The sequence below is a fragment of the Ceratotherium simum genome, chromosome 20, assembly GCF_057802395.1.
Source record: "Ceratotherium simum simum isolate JZ-2026a chromosome 20, ASM5780239v1, whole genome shotgun sequence".
NCBI classification, from domain to species: Eukaryota; Metazoa; Chordata; class Mammalia; order Perissodactyla; family Rhinocerotidae; genus Ceratotherium; species Ceratotherium simum.
The window spans coordinates 14,047,400-14,065,858 of NC_141919.1; the positions used below are offsets into that span (position 1 = coordinate 14,047,400).

General features: G+C 35.3%; 1 protein-coding gene across 5 annotated transcripts in view; it reads right to left on the reverse strand.

Moving 5' to 3' along the window:
• The window catches only part of VPS13A (vacuolar protein sorting 13 homolog A), a 252,521-nt gene that overhangs the window by 155,957 nt on the left and 78,105 nt on the right, over positions 1-18,459 (reverse strand). For all 5 annotated transcript variants that reach the window (XM_087444443.1, XM_004439626.3, XM_087444444.1 and 2 more), the window contains exon 23: positions 14,238-14,376. In XM_087444443.1, coding sequence (XP_087300569.1) covers positions 14,238-14,376 — 139 coding nt within the window. The remainder of the gene's footprint in view (positions 1-14,237; positions 14,377-18,459) is intronic.

The window sequence follows — 18,459 nt, forward strand, 5'->3', positions numbered from 1 at the left end:
GTAAGAGTGATTATGTAGAATATATAAAGAACTTATAATTCAACAGCAAAAACAAACTCCAATTCAATTATGGACAAGGAGCTAATGAGACATTTCACCAGAGAAGATTAAAAAAAAAGGTGGCCAGCAAGCATTTGAAATAGGCTCAACATCATTAGCTGTTAGTGAAACGCAAATGAGAACCACAATTAGATATCCCTTCACACCCACTGGGATGGCTATAATAAAAAAGGGAAAATAACTGTTGGTGAGGATGTTGATAATTTGGAACACTCATATATTGCTAGTGAGAATGTAAAATTATATAGCAGCTGTGGAAAACAGTTTAGTGGTTCCTCCAGTCTGGTGGTTTTATGGTAAACGTAGAATTATCCTGTGACTCAGCAATTCCATTCCTAGGTATATACCTAAAAGAACTTAAAACAGGATGCAAACAAACATTCATAGGTAAATCACCAAAATAACAAAGGAAAAATGAGGTATCATTAAATATCCTAAAGCTATCAAAATGATAATAAGGAAATAACAGGAACAACTTTATTTCTATATATTCAACACCTTGGATGAAATGGACAAATTCCTTGACAGACAACATCTTCTAAAACTCATGAAAGAAAAAACTGATACTGTAAACAGTCCTGTAAAAATTAAATTCACAGTGTAAAAATCTTTCAAGAAAGAAATTCCAAGCACAGTTGGCTTCAATGGTAAATTGTGACTCATTTAAGGTGGAAGTAGTATCAATTCTATACAAAGTATTTCATAAAGAAGAAGGCAACATTTGCCAACTCATTTTATGAGGCTAGCATTGCCCTGATATCATAAGCAAGACAATACAAGAAAAAAGTACAGACCAATATCCTGCATGAACACAAATACAAAAATCGTCAATAAAATATTAGCAAATAAGTTCAAGAATATATTAAAAGGATAATATATCGTTAACAAATGAGGTTTATATTGGAAATGCAAGGAGAGTTTAACATTCAAAAAGTAATCAATGTAATTCATCATATTAACAGAATAAAGAAGAAAACTATATGATCCCAATAGTTGCAGAAAAAGTATTACATAAAATGTGACATCTGTTCATGATACAAATAAAACTGTCAGCCAACTAGGTATAGAAGACTCTCTCTTCAACCTGGGAAAAAACATCTAGGAAAAACCGACAGCTATTATTATACTTAATAAGGTAAAGACTAAATGCACTTCTGCCCTCTAGGTTCTGGGTAGTAGAAGCCTGGCCCACTGAAATTGAGGAGGAGGCTCCACCCTCTGAAATTCAGGAGGAGATAGCTTCAGCCCTCCAGACCTATGCCCTCTCAGCCCATGTTGGTAGTGGCAGCCCTGTGGATCTCAGGATAGCCTTCGGGGTTATTCTTCCCTTTTCTTGAAGGATAAAGCACGTTCCTGGCTGGATGACTCTGCTGTCACGCCCTGTAATATCTCAGAAGTCCAAGAGCTTTCCTTCATTTTGTCCTGACACTGTCCTTTTTAGTCCCAGCTGGCAGTGTTTCAGCTGGTGTAACCCCATCTCTATTCCTGGCTTCTGCTGAGATGGTGGACTGGATCCATGAGTTACACCCTTAACCTCTTTATCAAATGTTTGTACAGGAACACCCTTGGTGTTCTCTCTGTAACACACCTTCATTTTTTGCAAGATAGATAGGCTGTGCATTTTCCAGATCTTTACGTTCTGATTCCCTTTTGCTTAACAATTTCTTCTTCAAAATATATCTCTCCTCTCACCTATTACTATAAGCAATTAGGAAAAACAAGACCATGTCTTCAACATTTTGCTTAGACATCTCTTCAAATATCAAAGTTCATCACTTACAAGTTCTACTTGCCAGAAAACAATTCAGCCAAGTTCTTTGCCAGTTTATAACAAGGATCACCTTGCCTTGAAACTCTTCCAGCCTCTACCAATTATCCAGTTCTAAAGCCACTACCACATATTTTGATATTTGTTACAGCAACACCTCACTTTCTGGTACCAAAATCTGTATTAGTCTGCTAGGGCTGCCATAACACACTACCACAGATTGGGTGGCTCAAACAACAGAAAATTATTTTCTCACAGTTTTAGAGGCTAACAACTCTGAGATCAAGGTATTGGCATGATTGGTTTCACCTGAGGCCTCTCTCAAGACTAGGCTTGCAGACGTCCATCTTCTCACTGTGCCCTCACATGGTCTTTCTCATGTGCATGTCTGGGGTCTTTTCCTGTAACCAAATTTACTCTTCTTATACAGATGGCAGTCAGACTGGATTAGGGCCCACCCTAACGGCCCCAGATTAACTTAATCATTTTCGTGTGTGTGTGTGTGTGTGTGTGAGGAAGACTGGCCCTGAGCTAACATCTGTTGCCAATCTTCCTCTTTTTGCTTGAGGAGGACTGGCCCTGAGCTAACAACTGTGCCAATCTTCCTCTATTTTGTATGTGGGTTGCCACCACAGCATGGCTTGATGAGCAGTGTGTAGGTCTGCACCCACAATCCGAACCTGCGAACCCTAGGCTGCCAAAGCAGAGCGCACAAACTTAACCACTATGACACTGGGCTGGCCCCTTAATCATTTCTTTAAAGGCCCTATATCCAAATACAGTCACATTCTGAGGTACTAGGGTTAAGGTTTCAACACATGAATTTGGGGAGGACACAATTCAGCCCATAACAGCAGCACAATATGGGTAGCAAATGTATGGTTAAACTATAAAACACTGATTTAGAAAAACTTAAAAAGACCTAAAGAAATGAAGAGATATATCATGTTAATTGATTGAAAGATTCAATATTGTTAAAATTTCAATTCTCAGTCCAGCCACCCTGCAGGAAAAAGAAACTTAAGGAGAGTGATATCAGAATCACGGCAGAATGAGCTGTTCCCTTAGTGTCTCCTCCCTAAGATACAACCAAAAGGACATTCATTAACCAACAGAGGATACCTAAACAGCACAATAGGATGTCTGAGAGATCCACACAGCCATACGTCTGAAGGCAAGGGTACCAGATCCCCAGAAAGAAGCAGAAGGAGGTGAGTCGATCTCCTCCCCCTCCCCAGTGGCAGCGATCTATGTCATGGGTCCAAATGCACTGGACCAGCTGGTGTGCGACTCTAAGAAGAGGCAGGGGAACAGGCAGGCCTCTGTACGAACGCTGTCACTTTTGGAGTTGCATCCTAGCGCCCAGGAACACTCCACACAGAGGTGGCTCAGCCACTGTGTGGGCGCCCCCACCAAGCCCAGCAGACAAAGTGGGCCGCCAGTGAGTGCAGAGCAGGCTTGTGCATGTGAAAGAAAGAGCCCCTCTTCCCCCTTCCCACCTGGTGCACCAGCTCGGCTGGTCGGCCAGAGCAGGAGATCTGCACCAGAGTGCACCTACATATGTGACCTGCCAAATAGCAGCAACCAGCAAATGCAGATGAGCCCTATCAGCAGACAGGCACAAATTGCAGTGGATGCAGTGGGTTCAAAAAACACAGCTCCTGCCCCTCAAGTGGTGGCAGGTGGAATCTGCGACCAGATACTACTACTATGCATCGGCAAAGGTCCACTTCATCAAACACCATGAAAAAATACATTAACACTCTGGAACAGAAGAAAAATGATAATTCCATCCTGAAGTCACAGAAATTTAGAATGTAAATGACAGAGAATTCAAAATAGTTATCATAAAGAAACTCAACAAATTACAAGAAATCTCAGAAAGACAGTTCAATGGCCTCAGGAATAAAATTAATGACAGGAGGAATTCTTCACAAAGAGATTGAAAATCTTAAAAAAAAAACACAAACAGAAATGCTGGAGACAAAGAATATAATGAAATAAAAAACAATCTTGAAACCTTAAAAAACAGAGCTGACATTATGGAGGACAGAATTAGTAATTTAGAGGACAGAAATATAAAAATGCTTCACATGGAAGAGAGAGAATGAAGAACTTTAAAAAATGAAGAAATTCTCCAAGAAATATCCGACATCCTCTACAAGAAATGATCAAGAATGCCCTCCAACCTGAAACAAAAAGGAAAAGGTTTACAAAGCCTTGAGCAAGAAGATAGACAAAACCAGAAAATTGCAGCTCTCTATCAAAACAGGTTAGCAAACAATTATAACATTAAAGATAAAGGGAAGGAAAGCATCAAAATAACTATAAACACTTCATTTTAATCACAAACTCACAACATAAAATGGAATAATATGTGACAACAATAACTTAGATGGGGAAGAAGAAAGGGATGGAACCTGCTTAGACTAATGGAGATAAGAGGCTATCAGAACATGGACTATCTCACCTATGAGATCTTTTATACAAACCTCATGGTAACCACTAAATAAAGAATCAAAACAGAGACACAAATCATAAATAAAGACAAAACTGAGAAAAGCATCACAGAAAATCACCAAACTGAAATGGAAGTCACAAATACAGGGGAAGAGAAACAAGGGAAATATAGGACAATCAGAAAAGAAGAGATAAAAAATCATTATTAAGCCCTCATAAACCAACAATCACTCTAAATGTAAATGGACTGCATTCTCCAATCAAATGACACAGAGTGGCTGGATGGATTAAAAAACAAGACCCAACAATATGCTGCCTCCAGGAAACACATCTCAACTCTAAAGACAAACATAGGCTCAGAGTGAAGGGATAGAAGACAATACTCCAAGCAAATGGCAAGCAAAAGAAAGCAGGTGTTGCCATACTTCCATCAGACAAAGCAGACTTCAAGATAAAAAAGGCAATGAGAGACCAAGAAGGGCAGTATATAATGATAAAAGGGACACTCCATCAAGAGGACATAACACTTATGAATATATATGTACCTAACACAGGAGCACCAAAGTACATAAAGCAAATATTAACAGATCTAAAGGGAGAAATTAACAGCAAAACAATAATAGTAGCAGCCCTCAAAACCCCACTTACATCAATGGATAGATCATCCAGACAGAAAGTCAACAAGGAAATAGTGGAATTAAATGAAAAACTAGACCAGATGGACTTAATAGATATATACAGAACATCCCATCCAAAAACATCAGAATACACATTTTTCTAAAGTGCACATGGAACATTCTCAAAGATAGACCATATGTTGGGAAACAAGGCAAGCCTCAATAAATTTAAGAAGATTGAAATCATATCAAGCATAGTTTCTGAGCATGATGCTATGAAACTAGAAATCAACTACAAGAAAAAAGCTGGGAAAGTCACAAATATGTAGAGGCTAAACAACATGCTACTGAACAACCACTGAATCAATGAAGAAATCAAATGATAAATGAAAAAATATCTGGAGACAAATGAAAACACATCATACCAACTTATGGGACACAGCAAAAGCGGTTCTAATAGGGAAATTCATAGCAATACAGGCCCACCTCAACAAACAAGAAAAATCTCAAATAAGTAATCTTAAACTACACCTAACAGAACTAGAAAAAGAAGAACAAACAAAGCCCAAAGTCAGCAGGGAAATAATAAAAATTAGAGCAGAAATAAAAGAAATCAAAACCAATAAAAACAGTAGAAAGGATCAATGAAACTAAGAGCTGGTTCTCTGAGAAGATAAACAAAATTGACAAACCCTTGGCCAGACTCACCAGGAAGAAAAGAGAGAAGGCTCAAATAAATAGAATTAGAAATCAAAGAAGAGAAATTACAATGGATACCACAGAAACACAAAGGATTATAAGAGAATACTATGAAAAATTATATGCCAACAAATTGGAAAATCTAGAAGAAATGGATAAATTCTTAGACTCATACAACCTTCCAAAACTGAATCAAGAAGAAACAAAAGAATATGAATAGACCAATCACAAGTAAAGAATTTGAAACAGCAATCAAAAACAAAAGTCCAGGACCAGATGGCTTCTCTAGAGAATTCTACCAAAATTCAAAGAAGACAATATCTATCATTGTCAAACTATTCCAAAAAATTGAAGAAGATGGAATGCTTCCTAACTCATTCTATGAGGCCAACATCACCCTGATCCCAAAACCAGACAAGGATAACACAAAGAAGGAAAATTACAGGCCAATACCGCTGATGAATATAGATGCAAAAATCCTCAACAAAATATTGGCAAACTGAATACAGCAATACATTAAAAGGATCATAGACCATGATCAAGTGGGATTTATACCAGGGACACAAGGATGGTTCAACGTCTGCAAATCTATCAATGTGATACACCACATTAAAAATATGAGGAATAAAAATCACATGATCATCTCAATAGACACAGAGAAAGCATTTGACAAGATCCAACATCCATTTATGTAAAAACTCTCAATGAAATGGGTTTAGAAGGAAAGTACCTCAACATAATAAAGGCCATATATGACAAACCCAAAGCCAACATCATACTCAATGGTGAAAAATTGAAAGCCATCCCTCTGAAAGCAGGAACAAGACAAGGCTGCCCACTCTACCCACTCCTATTCAAAACAGTACTGGAGGTTTTGGCCAGAGCAATTAGGCAAGAAAAAGAAATAAAAGGTATCCAAATTGAAAAGGAAGAAGTGAAACTCTCGCTGTTTGCAGATGACATGATCCTATATATAGAAAACTCTAAAGAATCCACTGGAAAACTATTAGAAATAATCAACAACTACAGCAAAGTTGCAAGGTACAAAATCAACTTAGAAAAATCAGTTGCATTTCTATACTCTAATAACAAACTAACAAAAAGAGAACTCAAGAATACAATCCCATTTACAATCACAACAAAAAGAATAAAATATCTAGGAATAAATTTAGCAAGGATGTGAAATACCTATACACTGAAAAGTATAACACATTATTGAAAGAAGTCGAAGATGACATAAAGAAATGGAAAGATGTCCTATGCATATGGATTGGAAGAATAAACATAGTTAAAATGTCCACATTACCTAAAGCAATCTATAGATTCAATGCAATCCCAATCAGAATCCCAATCACATTCTTCAAGGAAATAGAACAAAGAATCCTAAAATGTATATGACAACAAAAGACCCCAGATAGTGAAAGTAATCCTGTGAAAAAAGAACAAAGCTGGAGGCATCACAATCCCTGACTTCAAAATATACTACAAAGCTATAGAAATCAAAACAGCATGGTACTGGCACAAAAACAGGCACACTGATCAATGGAACAGAACTGAAAGCCCAGAAACAAAACCACACATCTCTGGACAGCTACTCTTTGACAAAGGAGCCAAGAACATACAATGGAGAAAGGAAAGTCTCTTCAATAAATGGTGTTGGGAAAACAGGACAGCCACATGCAAAAGAATGAAACTATACCTTAAGGATAAGGTGTAAGAACATCATACACAAAAATTAACTCAAAATGGATTAAAAACCTGAAGGTAAGACCTGAAGCCACAGAACTCCTAGAAGAAAATATAGGCAGTACACTCTTTGACATCAGTCTTAGCACCATCTTTTCGAATACCATGTCTACTTAGGCGTGGGAAACAAACAAACAAACAAAAACAAATGGGACTATATCAGACTAAAGAGCTTACGCAAGGCAAAGGAAATCAGGAACAAAATGAACAGACAACCCACCAACCGGGAGAAAATATTTACAAATCATATATCTAACAAGGGGTTAATCTCCAAAATATTATAACTCATACAACTCAACAACAAAAAGACAAACAACCTGATCAAAAAATGGGCAGAGGATATGAACAAACATTTTTCCAAAGAAGATACACAGATGGCCAACAGGCACATGAAAAGATGTTCAACATCACTAATCATCAGGGAAATGCAAATCAAAACTACAATGAGATATCACCTTACACCTGTTAGAAAGGCTATAATTACCAACACAAAAAATAACAAATGTTGGAGAGGGTATGGAGAAGTGGGAACCCTCAAACAGTGCTGGTGAGAGTGCAAACTGGTGCAGCCACTATGGAAAACACTATGGAGATTTCTCAAGAAATTAAAAATAGAAATACCATACGATCCAACTATCCTACTACTGGGTATTTATCCGACCTTGAAACCAACAATTCAAAGAGATTTATGCTCCCCTATGTTCACTGCAACATCATTCACAATAGCCAAGACACCGAAGCAATCCAAGTGCCATCAACTGATGAACGGATAAAGAAGATGTGGTATATGTATACAATGGGATACTACTCAGCCATAAAAAAGACAAACTCGTCCCATTTGCAATATGGATAGACCTTGAGGGTATTAAGTTAAGTGAAATATGCCAGAGAGAGAATGACAAACACGGCATGATTTCACTCAAAAGTAGAAGATAAACACATGGACAAAGAGAACAGATTAGTGGTTACCAGAGGGGAAGGGGGTTTGGGGGTGGGTGAAAGGGGTAAACAGGCACACATATATGGTGATGGATAAAAATTAGACTATTGGTGCTGAGCACAATGCAGTATGTACAGGAACTGATAAATATAACGTAACCTAAAATTTCACAATGTTATAAACTATTATGACCTCAATAAAAAAAAATGTCAATTCTCCCCAAATTTATAATACAATATAATCCTTATCAAAATCCCAGCAGGAATTTTCTGTAGAAATTGAAAAGCTGATTATAAAAGTTATATGAAAAGAAAAAGAACAAGTCAAACCATTTCGGAAAAGCAAACTAGTTGGAAGTCACATCCTACCTGATTTCAAGACTTACCATTTACAACTGTATCAAAAAGAATAAAATACCTAGGAGGACAAATTTAACCAAGGTGGTGAAAGACCTATACACTGAAAACTATAAGACACTGATGAAAGAAATTGAAGAAGACACAAATAAATGGAAAGATATTCCATGCTCATGGATTGGAAGAATTAATATTGTTAATATGTCCATACTATCCAAAGTAATCTATAGATTCAATGCAATCCCTATCAAAATCCAATGGCATATTTCACAGAAATAGAAAAAACAATCCTAAAATTTGTATGGAACCACTAAAGACCCCAAATAGCCAAAGCAATCTTGAGAAAAAAGAACAAAGCTGGAGGCCTCATACTTCCTAATTTCAAACTCTATTATGAAGCTATAGTAATCAAAAAAGTATGCTACTGGCAAAAAAAAAAAAAGTCCCAAGGGAACAGAATCGAGACCCCAGAAACAAATCCGTATATCTATGGTCAATTAATTTACCACAAGGGAGCCAAGAATACACAGTGAGGAAAGGACACTCTCTTCAATAAATGCTGTTGGGAAAACTGGACAGCCACATGTGAAAGAATGAAACTAGACTCCTATCTTACACCACACACAAAAATCAACTCAAAATGGATTAAAGACTTGAACATAAGAACTGAAACCATAAAAGTCCTAGAAGAAAACATAGGCAGTAAGCTCCTCAACACCAGTCTTGGCAATGATTTTTCTGGATTTGACACCAAAAGCAAAGGCAACAAAAGCAAAAATAAACAAGTGGGACTACACCAAACTAAAAAGTTTTCTGCATAGCAGTGGAAGCTATCAACAAAATGAAAAGGCAACCTACAGAATAGGAGAAAATATCTGCAAATCATATATCTGATAAGTTCTTAATATTCAAAATATATAAAGAACTCATATAATTCAGCAAAACAAAAAAACAAAAACAAACCGGATTAGAATATAATCAGATTAAAAAATAGGCAGAGGAAAAGAACAGACATTTTTCCAAGGAAGCCATTCAAATGGCCAACCGGTACACAAAAATTGCTCAATATCATTAATCATCAGGGAAATGCAAATTAAAACCACAATAACATATCACCTCACACCTGTTAGAATGGCTATCATCAAAAAGACAAGAGGTAAGTGTTGGCTAAGATGTGGAGAAAAGGGAACTCTTAAGCACTGTTGGTGGGAATGTAAATTGGTGTAGCCACAATGGAAAAGTGTGGAGAGTCCTCAAAAATTAAAACTAGAACTAGTATATGATCCAGCAATCTCACCTCTTTGGTTTATCCAAAGGAAATTAAAACAGGATATCAAAGAGATATCTGCACTCCCATGTTCACTGTGATGTTATTCACAATAGCCAAGATATGCAAACAACTTAAGTATCCATCAAACAGATGAACGGATAAAGATGTTATTTATATATATATTATATATATATATATATATATATATATAGAATAGAATATTATTCAGCCATGAGAAAGAAGGAAATCCTGCCATTTTTGACAACATGGATGGACCGTGAGGGCATTATGCTAAGTGAAATAAACCAGACTGAAAACGTCAAATACTGCGTGGTATCACTTTTATATGGAATCTAAAAAAAAAAAATTCAAACTCACAGACAGAGAGTAGAAAAGGGGTTGCCAGGGGTTGGGAGCTGGGAGAAATAGGGAGAAGCTGGTAAAAGGCTACAAACTTTCAGCAATAACATAAATAAGATCTGAAGATCTAATAATGTAAAACATGGTGACTATAGTTCATACTGTTCATATAATTTAAATTTTCTAAGAGAGTAGAACTTAAATGTTCTCAAAAAAAAAAAAAGGTAAATATGTGAGATAACAGATGTGTTAATTAACTAGAGGAAATCTTTTCACAATGTATATGTATATCAAATCACCACAATGTACACATTAAGTATTTTACAATTTTATTTGTCAATTATACCTCAACAAAGCTGAAATAAAATTTTTTTTTTTTAAAACAAATCTATTGCAGGAAGTGAAGAACATATAGCTTCAAGAGATATTTAGGTGTTAAAACTTTAAGACTTGTGGGGCTGGCCCTGTGGCCTAGTGGTTGGGTTCAGCACACTCTGCTTCAGCAGCCCAGGTATCAGTTCCTGGGCACAGACCTACACCAGTTGTTGGTGGCCATGCTGTGGCAGGTGACCCACATACAAAATTGAGTAAGACTGTCACAGATGTTAGCTCAGGGTGAATCTTCCTCAAGCAAAATGAGGAAGATTGGCAACAGATGTTAGCTCAGGGCACATCTTCCTCAGCGAAAAAAAAAAAAAACTTTTAAGACTTATAACTGAAACTTTGTTTCTGAGACAAGCCAAACAAGCATTCATGATGAGGTGATTCTTTTTTTATAAATTGTTTTTTGATTTAAACTGTAAAACCACTTCAAGTCAAATCAAAACTCTTAGTGAGGGTTTACTGTTTTGCACTGCACTTTCTTGGGAAACTTGGAAAAGCTAGAAAACAGACTCCCTGCAGATTAGGAAGTCATCTATACAGAAAGCAGCACGATAATAGTAGAAAGAACATCAGTGGTAGGGCTGTAGATCTGTTTGAAGACAGGGAGAAAAAAAAAAGAAAAGAAACCTGAATTCAAAATTTGGCTCAGCAAGCTACAACCTATATGATCTTAGACAAAACATTTAACCTCTCTAAGACTTTATTTCCTGAGCAAAATAAAGATCATAATACCTAACTTGCTGGATTGTAAAAAGGATTAAAGATAAAAATATGCAAAAATCTAGAGGTGTGCTAGGTGTTAAATATAAATAATAGATACCCTCATATAGTAATCCTTTGCCAAATGTGTGGCATGGCATATAATAGAAACTCAGTATAAGAAGACATATTACACAGTTATCCTCTGCCTATTTTCACATACGCACTTGATTTTAAAAAGGAACATGATCTAGCATAGATCATGTGTTTGAGACCCTCTTGATATATAGACACATTAAGCACAGAAGGGGGGAGAAAGTCCTCTTAAGCATCATTGAAAACTAAGAGAGAACCTAACAGTTACACAAGCACTTTTTCTAAAACTTATAAAACCTTAAGAATAAAAAAGTCAATAAAATTGTAAAAGACAAGATACATTAAGCCAGAAACGACTTAGGGGTGCAGTCATCATAGCATAAAGCTGATAGAAGAACTAGACTCAGAAGACTGGCACAGAAATTCTCCTTAACATCTAAAGAAGACTAAAAAAAAAAAAGACTTACCATGAATATATATTTACTTATATAGTAAATAAGACTATGGTTATCAGTGAAAGGACAGACACAGATCAAAGGAACAGACGTAGAAATCACTGGAGAAAAACAAAGCCAGAAACAGACTCAACTCAATGGAGAAAGAGTCTTTTCAACAACTGAAACTGAAATGACTAGAAATACAAATGTAAAAATAGAATGATGATTCAGCACATGCATCATATAAAAATTAACACAAAATGGATCACAGACCTAAATATAAAACCTAAAACTACAAAATTTTTAGAACACAGAAAATCTTTTTCACCTTGTGTTTGGCAAAGATTTCAGAGATATGACATAAAAAGCTTCATCCATAAAATAAAATACTGATAAATTGGATTTCATCAAAATTTAAAACCTCCACTTGTCAAAAGAGACTGTTAAAGAAAAAAAAGCTCAATAAGATTATGAAAAAATACTACAAAACACTAAAGTGTTAAGGGTAATGGTACATGTCATCAACTTACTCTCAAATGGTTTAAGGAAGAAACTTCTTGACACTATTTTCACAACTTTGAAATTATTTCAAAAGAAAAAAAGTTTAAAATGAAAAGAGAAATTAGAATTAAAAAAAAGAGAAAGCGAGGGGCCGGCCTGGCAGTATAGTGGTTAACTTCACACGCTCAGCTTTGATGGCCCACGGTTTGCGGGTTTGGATCCTGGGTGCGGACATACACACCACTTATCAAGACATGCTGTGGCAGGCATCCCACGTATAAAGTAGAGGAAGATGGGCACAGATGTTAGCCCAGAGCCAATCTTCCTCAGTAAAAAGAGGAGGACTGGCAACAGATGTTAGCTCAGGGCTAATCTTCCTCACCAAAAATAAAAAAATAAAAAATAATAAAATAAATTTAAAAAAAGAGAGGGGCCGGCCCGGTGGCGCAAGCAGTTGATTGCACATGCTCCGCTTCGGCGGCCCAGGGTTCACAGGTTTGGATCCCAGGCGCACACTGACCCACCGCTTGGTAAGCCATGCTGTTGGCAGTGTCCCATATAAAGTAGAGGAAGATGGGCACAGATGTTAGCTCAGGGCCACTCTTCCTCAAGGGGAAAAAAAGGGGAGGATTGGCATCCAATGTTAGCTCAGGGCTAGTCCTCCTCACAAAAAAAAAAAAAAAGGAAAATAAAAAAAGAGAAAGCAAGAATACATATTTTCTTTTTGTTGATAAGAGATAAGGTATATAATGAAAAAAGAAATCATGAAGTAAAAATCTAATAACTTAGATTACAAAAAAAGTAAGCTTTGGCATGGCGAAAATAAATCTATCAGATAAAAAACAAATTGGAAAAAAACATTTTTGTAAATGATAAACAGCGATAATTTCCTTAATTGGAAAACCATAATCCAACAAAAGACATGAACAGCAGTTTCCAAAAATAGAAATTCAAATACCCAATAAACTTATGAAAATAAGTCCTATCTTACTCATAAAGAAATGAAAATAAAAACCAGAAAATAACATTTTTTCATTTACTAGAAGAAATTTAATATTTGTTAATACTCAAAACTAATGAGAACAGAGAAACACACACTCATTTACTGTTGGTGGGACTATAAATTAGTACTCAATCTAGAAAGGAAATTTGGCAAAGTTCATGAAAACATAAAATTCACGTATCTTTTTATTCAACAATTCCACTTACAGGAATTTATCCAGTAGATAAAAATATACCCACATATATGTACAAAGAAGTTCAAACCAGTATTTTTTATAACTACAGACACTCAAAACAATATGAATGCCCATCAAAAGGGGATTATGTTAGGCACAGGATGGTACACTCACACAATTCAACAATATATCGACATAAGAAAATAAGGTAGATGTGTATGTGCTAACAGGAAAATATCTCTAAGGTATATAACATATAGGATAACAGTAAGTATAATGATCCCATTCATGTAAACTTTAAGTACATAAGAATATATATACACGTACATACACACACACAGGCAGGCACATGTTTGTATGTGCACATACTAGTACATGCCATAAACATTTTTGGAAAACTAGAGAATTAGTGTTTAACAGTGTGACCATTGAGGAGAGGGACTGAAGGCTGGAGGACTGAAGGAAAGTAGATTTATCATTTTATACCTTTCTTTACTATCTGCATCTTTTACTATTTTATCCTCTTCTTTTAAAATGTAATTTTCAAAGGTGTATTCAAAACGAATTAAACTGTTTTACCATAAATTCCTGTGGTTGTTACAAATACTATCTGTGAAATTTTTCTTAATTCATGCTTTTATTAATTTTGAAAATAACATTCATTACCTGAAATGATTTGACAGGGCCATGTACTTCAGTTGCAGCTTTTGGTTTTGGAATGCTTTCAACCAATTCCAAAATCCCTTGCAGTTTTTTATCTGAGATTCGTAAAGAAATCAGTGGTAACTTTCCAAAAATCTTGAATCTGTTTCAACAAGGTAGGAATCATTATAAAGCAACTTTCATCCCCATTTAAGTGCATTAATTAAAAGACAACTGTCCCCCTTAAATTATCCAAGAATAGTCAAATGTGATTTTAAGCACTAAAAATTATCCACACAGTGTATGGGACAAATTATCCCATAGTTTCCACTCAAATTTCCATTTACCTTATTGACCAGTCTTATTAGACGAACTTAACCTCATTACTTTTCAGAGGCTTATTTTCTAATGTTATTATGTTTATTATCCCTCTAATATTTGCCAAAGACAGTTGACAATTACCATTTATCACATGTTTATTACATGACAGGCATTAAGGAAAGCACTTGATATGCATTATTGTAAATAGTTCTCACAGCCTATGAGGTAGACAACCTATTTCTGCTTCTGGTTTCTTATAAGTTCCCACATGTACATGGTTCCTATCAGGAAACGAAGGCTTATAAGCAAGTTCAAATAATTTGTCCAAGAGATTATATATCTAAAACCATGTTTAAAAATGAGATCTGACTGAAAAAGAAAAACCATATGATCATATAAATAGATGTATATTGCAAAATCCAATACCCATTCATGATAAAAACTCTCAGTACACCAGGATAAAGGAGAACATCTTGGAAAAACCTACAGCTAACATCATACTTAATGATGAGAAACTCTAAGTTTTCCCACTAAAATTAAGTAGAAAGCAAATATGTCTCTCTCACCACTCCTTTTCAACATCATACTGGAAGTCCTTGCCAATGCCGTAAGGCAAGAAAAAGAAATAAAAGGTACATAGATTGGCAAATAAGACATAAAACTGTCTTTGTTCACAGATGACATAAACATCTATGCTTCTGAAAGAATTTTAAAAAAACAAAAACTCCTGGAACTAATAAGCCATTATAGTAAGGTTGCAGGATACAAGGTTAACATATAACAGTCAATTGCTTTCCTACATACAAACAATGGACAAGAGAATTTGAAATTAAAAACACAATACCATTTATATTAGCACCCCAAAAATGTAATACTTAGGTATAAATCTAACAGAATATATACAAGATCTATATAAGGAAAACTGCAAAACTCTGATGAACGAAATCAAAGAACTAAATAAATGAAGAGATAGTCCATGGCTAGAAAGACTCAATATTGTCAAGATGTCAGTTCCCCCCAAACTGATCTACAGATTCATTGTAATCACAATAAAAATCCCAGTAAATTATTTAATGGAAATTGACAAACTGACTCTAAAGTTTATATGGAGAGACAAAAAACTCAAACAGCCAACATAATATTGAAGGAGAACAAGGTTAGAGGATTGACAGTCCCTGACTTCAAGACTTATAAAGCTACAGTAAGCAAGACACTGTGGTAGTGACAAAAGAATAGACAAAGAGATCAATGTAATGAAATAGAGAGCCCAGGAACAGACTTGGGTCTATTATGATACCATAATGATGGATACAAGTCATTATGCATTTGTCCAAACCTATACAATGTACAACACCAGAGCAAATCATAATGTAAACTATGGACTTTGGGTGATTATGATGTGTCAATGTAGGTTCATCAATTGTAACAACTGTACCACTCTTGGGAGATGCTGTTAATGGGGGAGGATATTATGCATGGGTGAATATAAGGGGTATATGGGAAATCTCTGTATCTTTTTATTAACTTTTCTGTGACCCTAAAACTGCTCTAAAATAATGTCTTTAAATAACAATAATAATAATAAAGAGACTGACATCAAAGAGAGAGTAAGTTTTCATTCACCATTTTTATCCCTGCATTCTTCCTAAAACTTACTTTTTCAACTCACACACACTGACTACTAATGTTATCATTCTAAAGATATATCTGAATTCCTCAAAAAAAAACTATAAGCTTTCTTTTACTTTCAATAGCCTAAATATCTGTAATTAATTCCATACATCCTGGTTTAACTTAGGTACATACTATGGATCAGTCTCATTAATGTATCTAAACTTCCCAATTTCTTTAAATATGCCAGTTGTACAACCTGAAGATGATGGGTGCCAAAATACTACCTACCAAATAATAGAGGACTTCTTTTTATTTGTCTTAAACTTTTTAAGCTCAAACTTCAAAGGAAGCTGCCTCATACTTTAGAGTTGCAGGATTTCATATAACATCATTCTCACTTTATACTGCTCACAACTTACAAAACTGAAACTAAATGCTTCTTAGATTTCATCTTTTTAAATCATTATAGTTTCTGCCTGTGATTATTTTAGGTATACTTCTCTGGTCCTAACCTAGAGCCATTTTAGTATCATTAGACTACTAGTTCAAATGACTTTCCTGGTGTCTTTTTCCTTTTATTGATCATGTTTGGCTATAATGCACTAGACCAGAGGCTGACAAACTATGGCCATCGGCTAATCCAGCCTGCTGCTTATTTCTGCAAATAAGTAATATTGGAACACAGCCATGCCCATTCATTATGTATTGTTTACAGCTCCTTTCATGCTAAAACAGCAGAGTCGAGTAGTCGCGACAGACAATACAAACTTCAAGCCTAAAATATTTACGATCTGGTCCTTTATAGAAAAAGTTTCCTGACTGTTACACTGGATTAATTTCTCATGATCTTGCATTCCCTTATCTATATAGATATTTTAATCAGCTATTTTAATTCCTGCCACGCCATACATATTCCCTGCATTACAGGACATAAATTCTCCATAATCACATAATGATAGAACAATCCAAAGCAAGGTTAAGTTACCATTTTCTTCCCTCAGAGTAATATCACCTCCTTTTTTCTGGTATCCCATAACTTCCTAGATTCTAGCATACTTACCAAGTAAAAAGAAAACTAAACTATCAGAAAAAGATGAATTTATAATCACAGGTTTACAACAGGAAATCACATACATCTTTGTTCTTTATCACATACTGACAAACTTTACAACAATAAATATTAGACAACAGTAAAAAGGCAGGGGATCATTTGAGAAGGAACCAAAGAACCTAAGCCTTGTATCTAAAATCAAATTATACCTAATACTAGATTATAAAAAATAGCAAATATGTAGAATGCCTTTCTTTCCTCTCTCTTTCTCAAACCAAATCCTTGGTATTCCTCTGCCTTAAGACTCTCAGAGTGCAGTTTGATTTTCTAGAAGAAGGAAGTCTGGGATAACAAGACTCAGTACACTGCACAATGTTTGCTAGTAGATAGAGTCACTATAATTTAAAAGGCAACAAGAAGGGTGCAGGTTTCTCTTAGAAAGTATCTTTTTCAATCACAATGGAATGAACCTAAAAATCAATAGCAGAAGAAAATGTAAAATTCACAAATATGTGGAAATTAAACAACACATTCACTGTTAAACAAGGAGTCAAAGAAAAGATCCTAAGGGAAATAAGAAAATATCTTGAGACAAGTGAAAATAAAAACACAATATACCAAAATTTACAGGATGCAGCAAAAGCCATGTTGAGGGAAATTTATAGCTGTAAACACTTACATTAAAAAAGAAGAAAGATCTCAAATCAACAACGTAACTTTACATCTTAAGGAACTTAGAAAAAAGAGCCAACTAAACCAAGTTAGCAGAAGTAAGGAAACAAAGATGAGAGCAGAGAGAAACAAATAGAGAATGGAAAAACAATAGAAAAACAACAAAATCCACAGTTGGTTCTTCAAAAAGATCAACAAAATTGAAGAACCTTGAGCTAGACTGAGAAAAAAAGAGAAAAGACTCAAAATCAGAAATGAAAGTGGGGACATCTACCAATTATACAGAAATAAGGATTATAAGAGACTACTAAGAACGCTTTTACACCAACAATTGGATAACCTAGATGAAGTACACAAATTCCTAGAAACACAAACATATCAACACTGGATTGTGAAGAAACAGAAAACCCATAGACCCATAACTAGTATGGAGACTGAATCAGTAATCAAAATCTCCCAACAAAGAAAAGCCCATGATCAGATTGTTTCACTAGTGAATTCTACCAAAAATTTACAGAAGAATTAAAACAAATTCTTCTCAAACTCCTCCAAAAAATTGTAGGGAAAGGAACACTTCCTAACTCATAT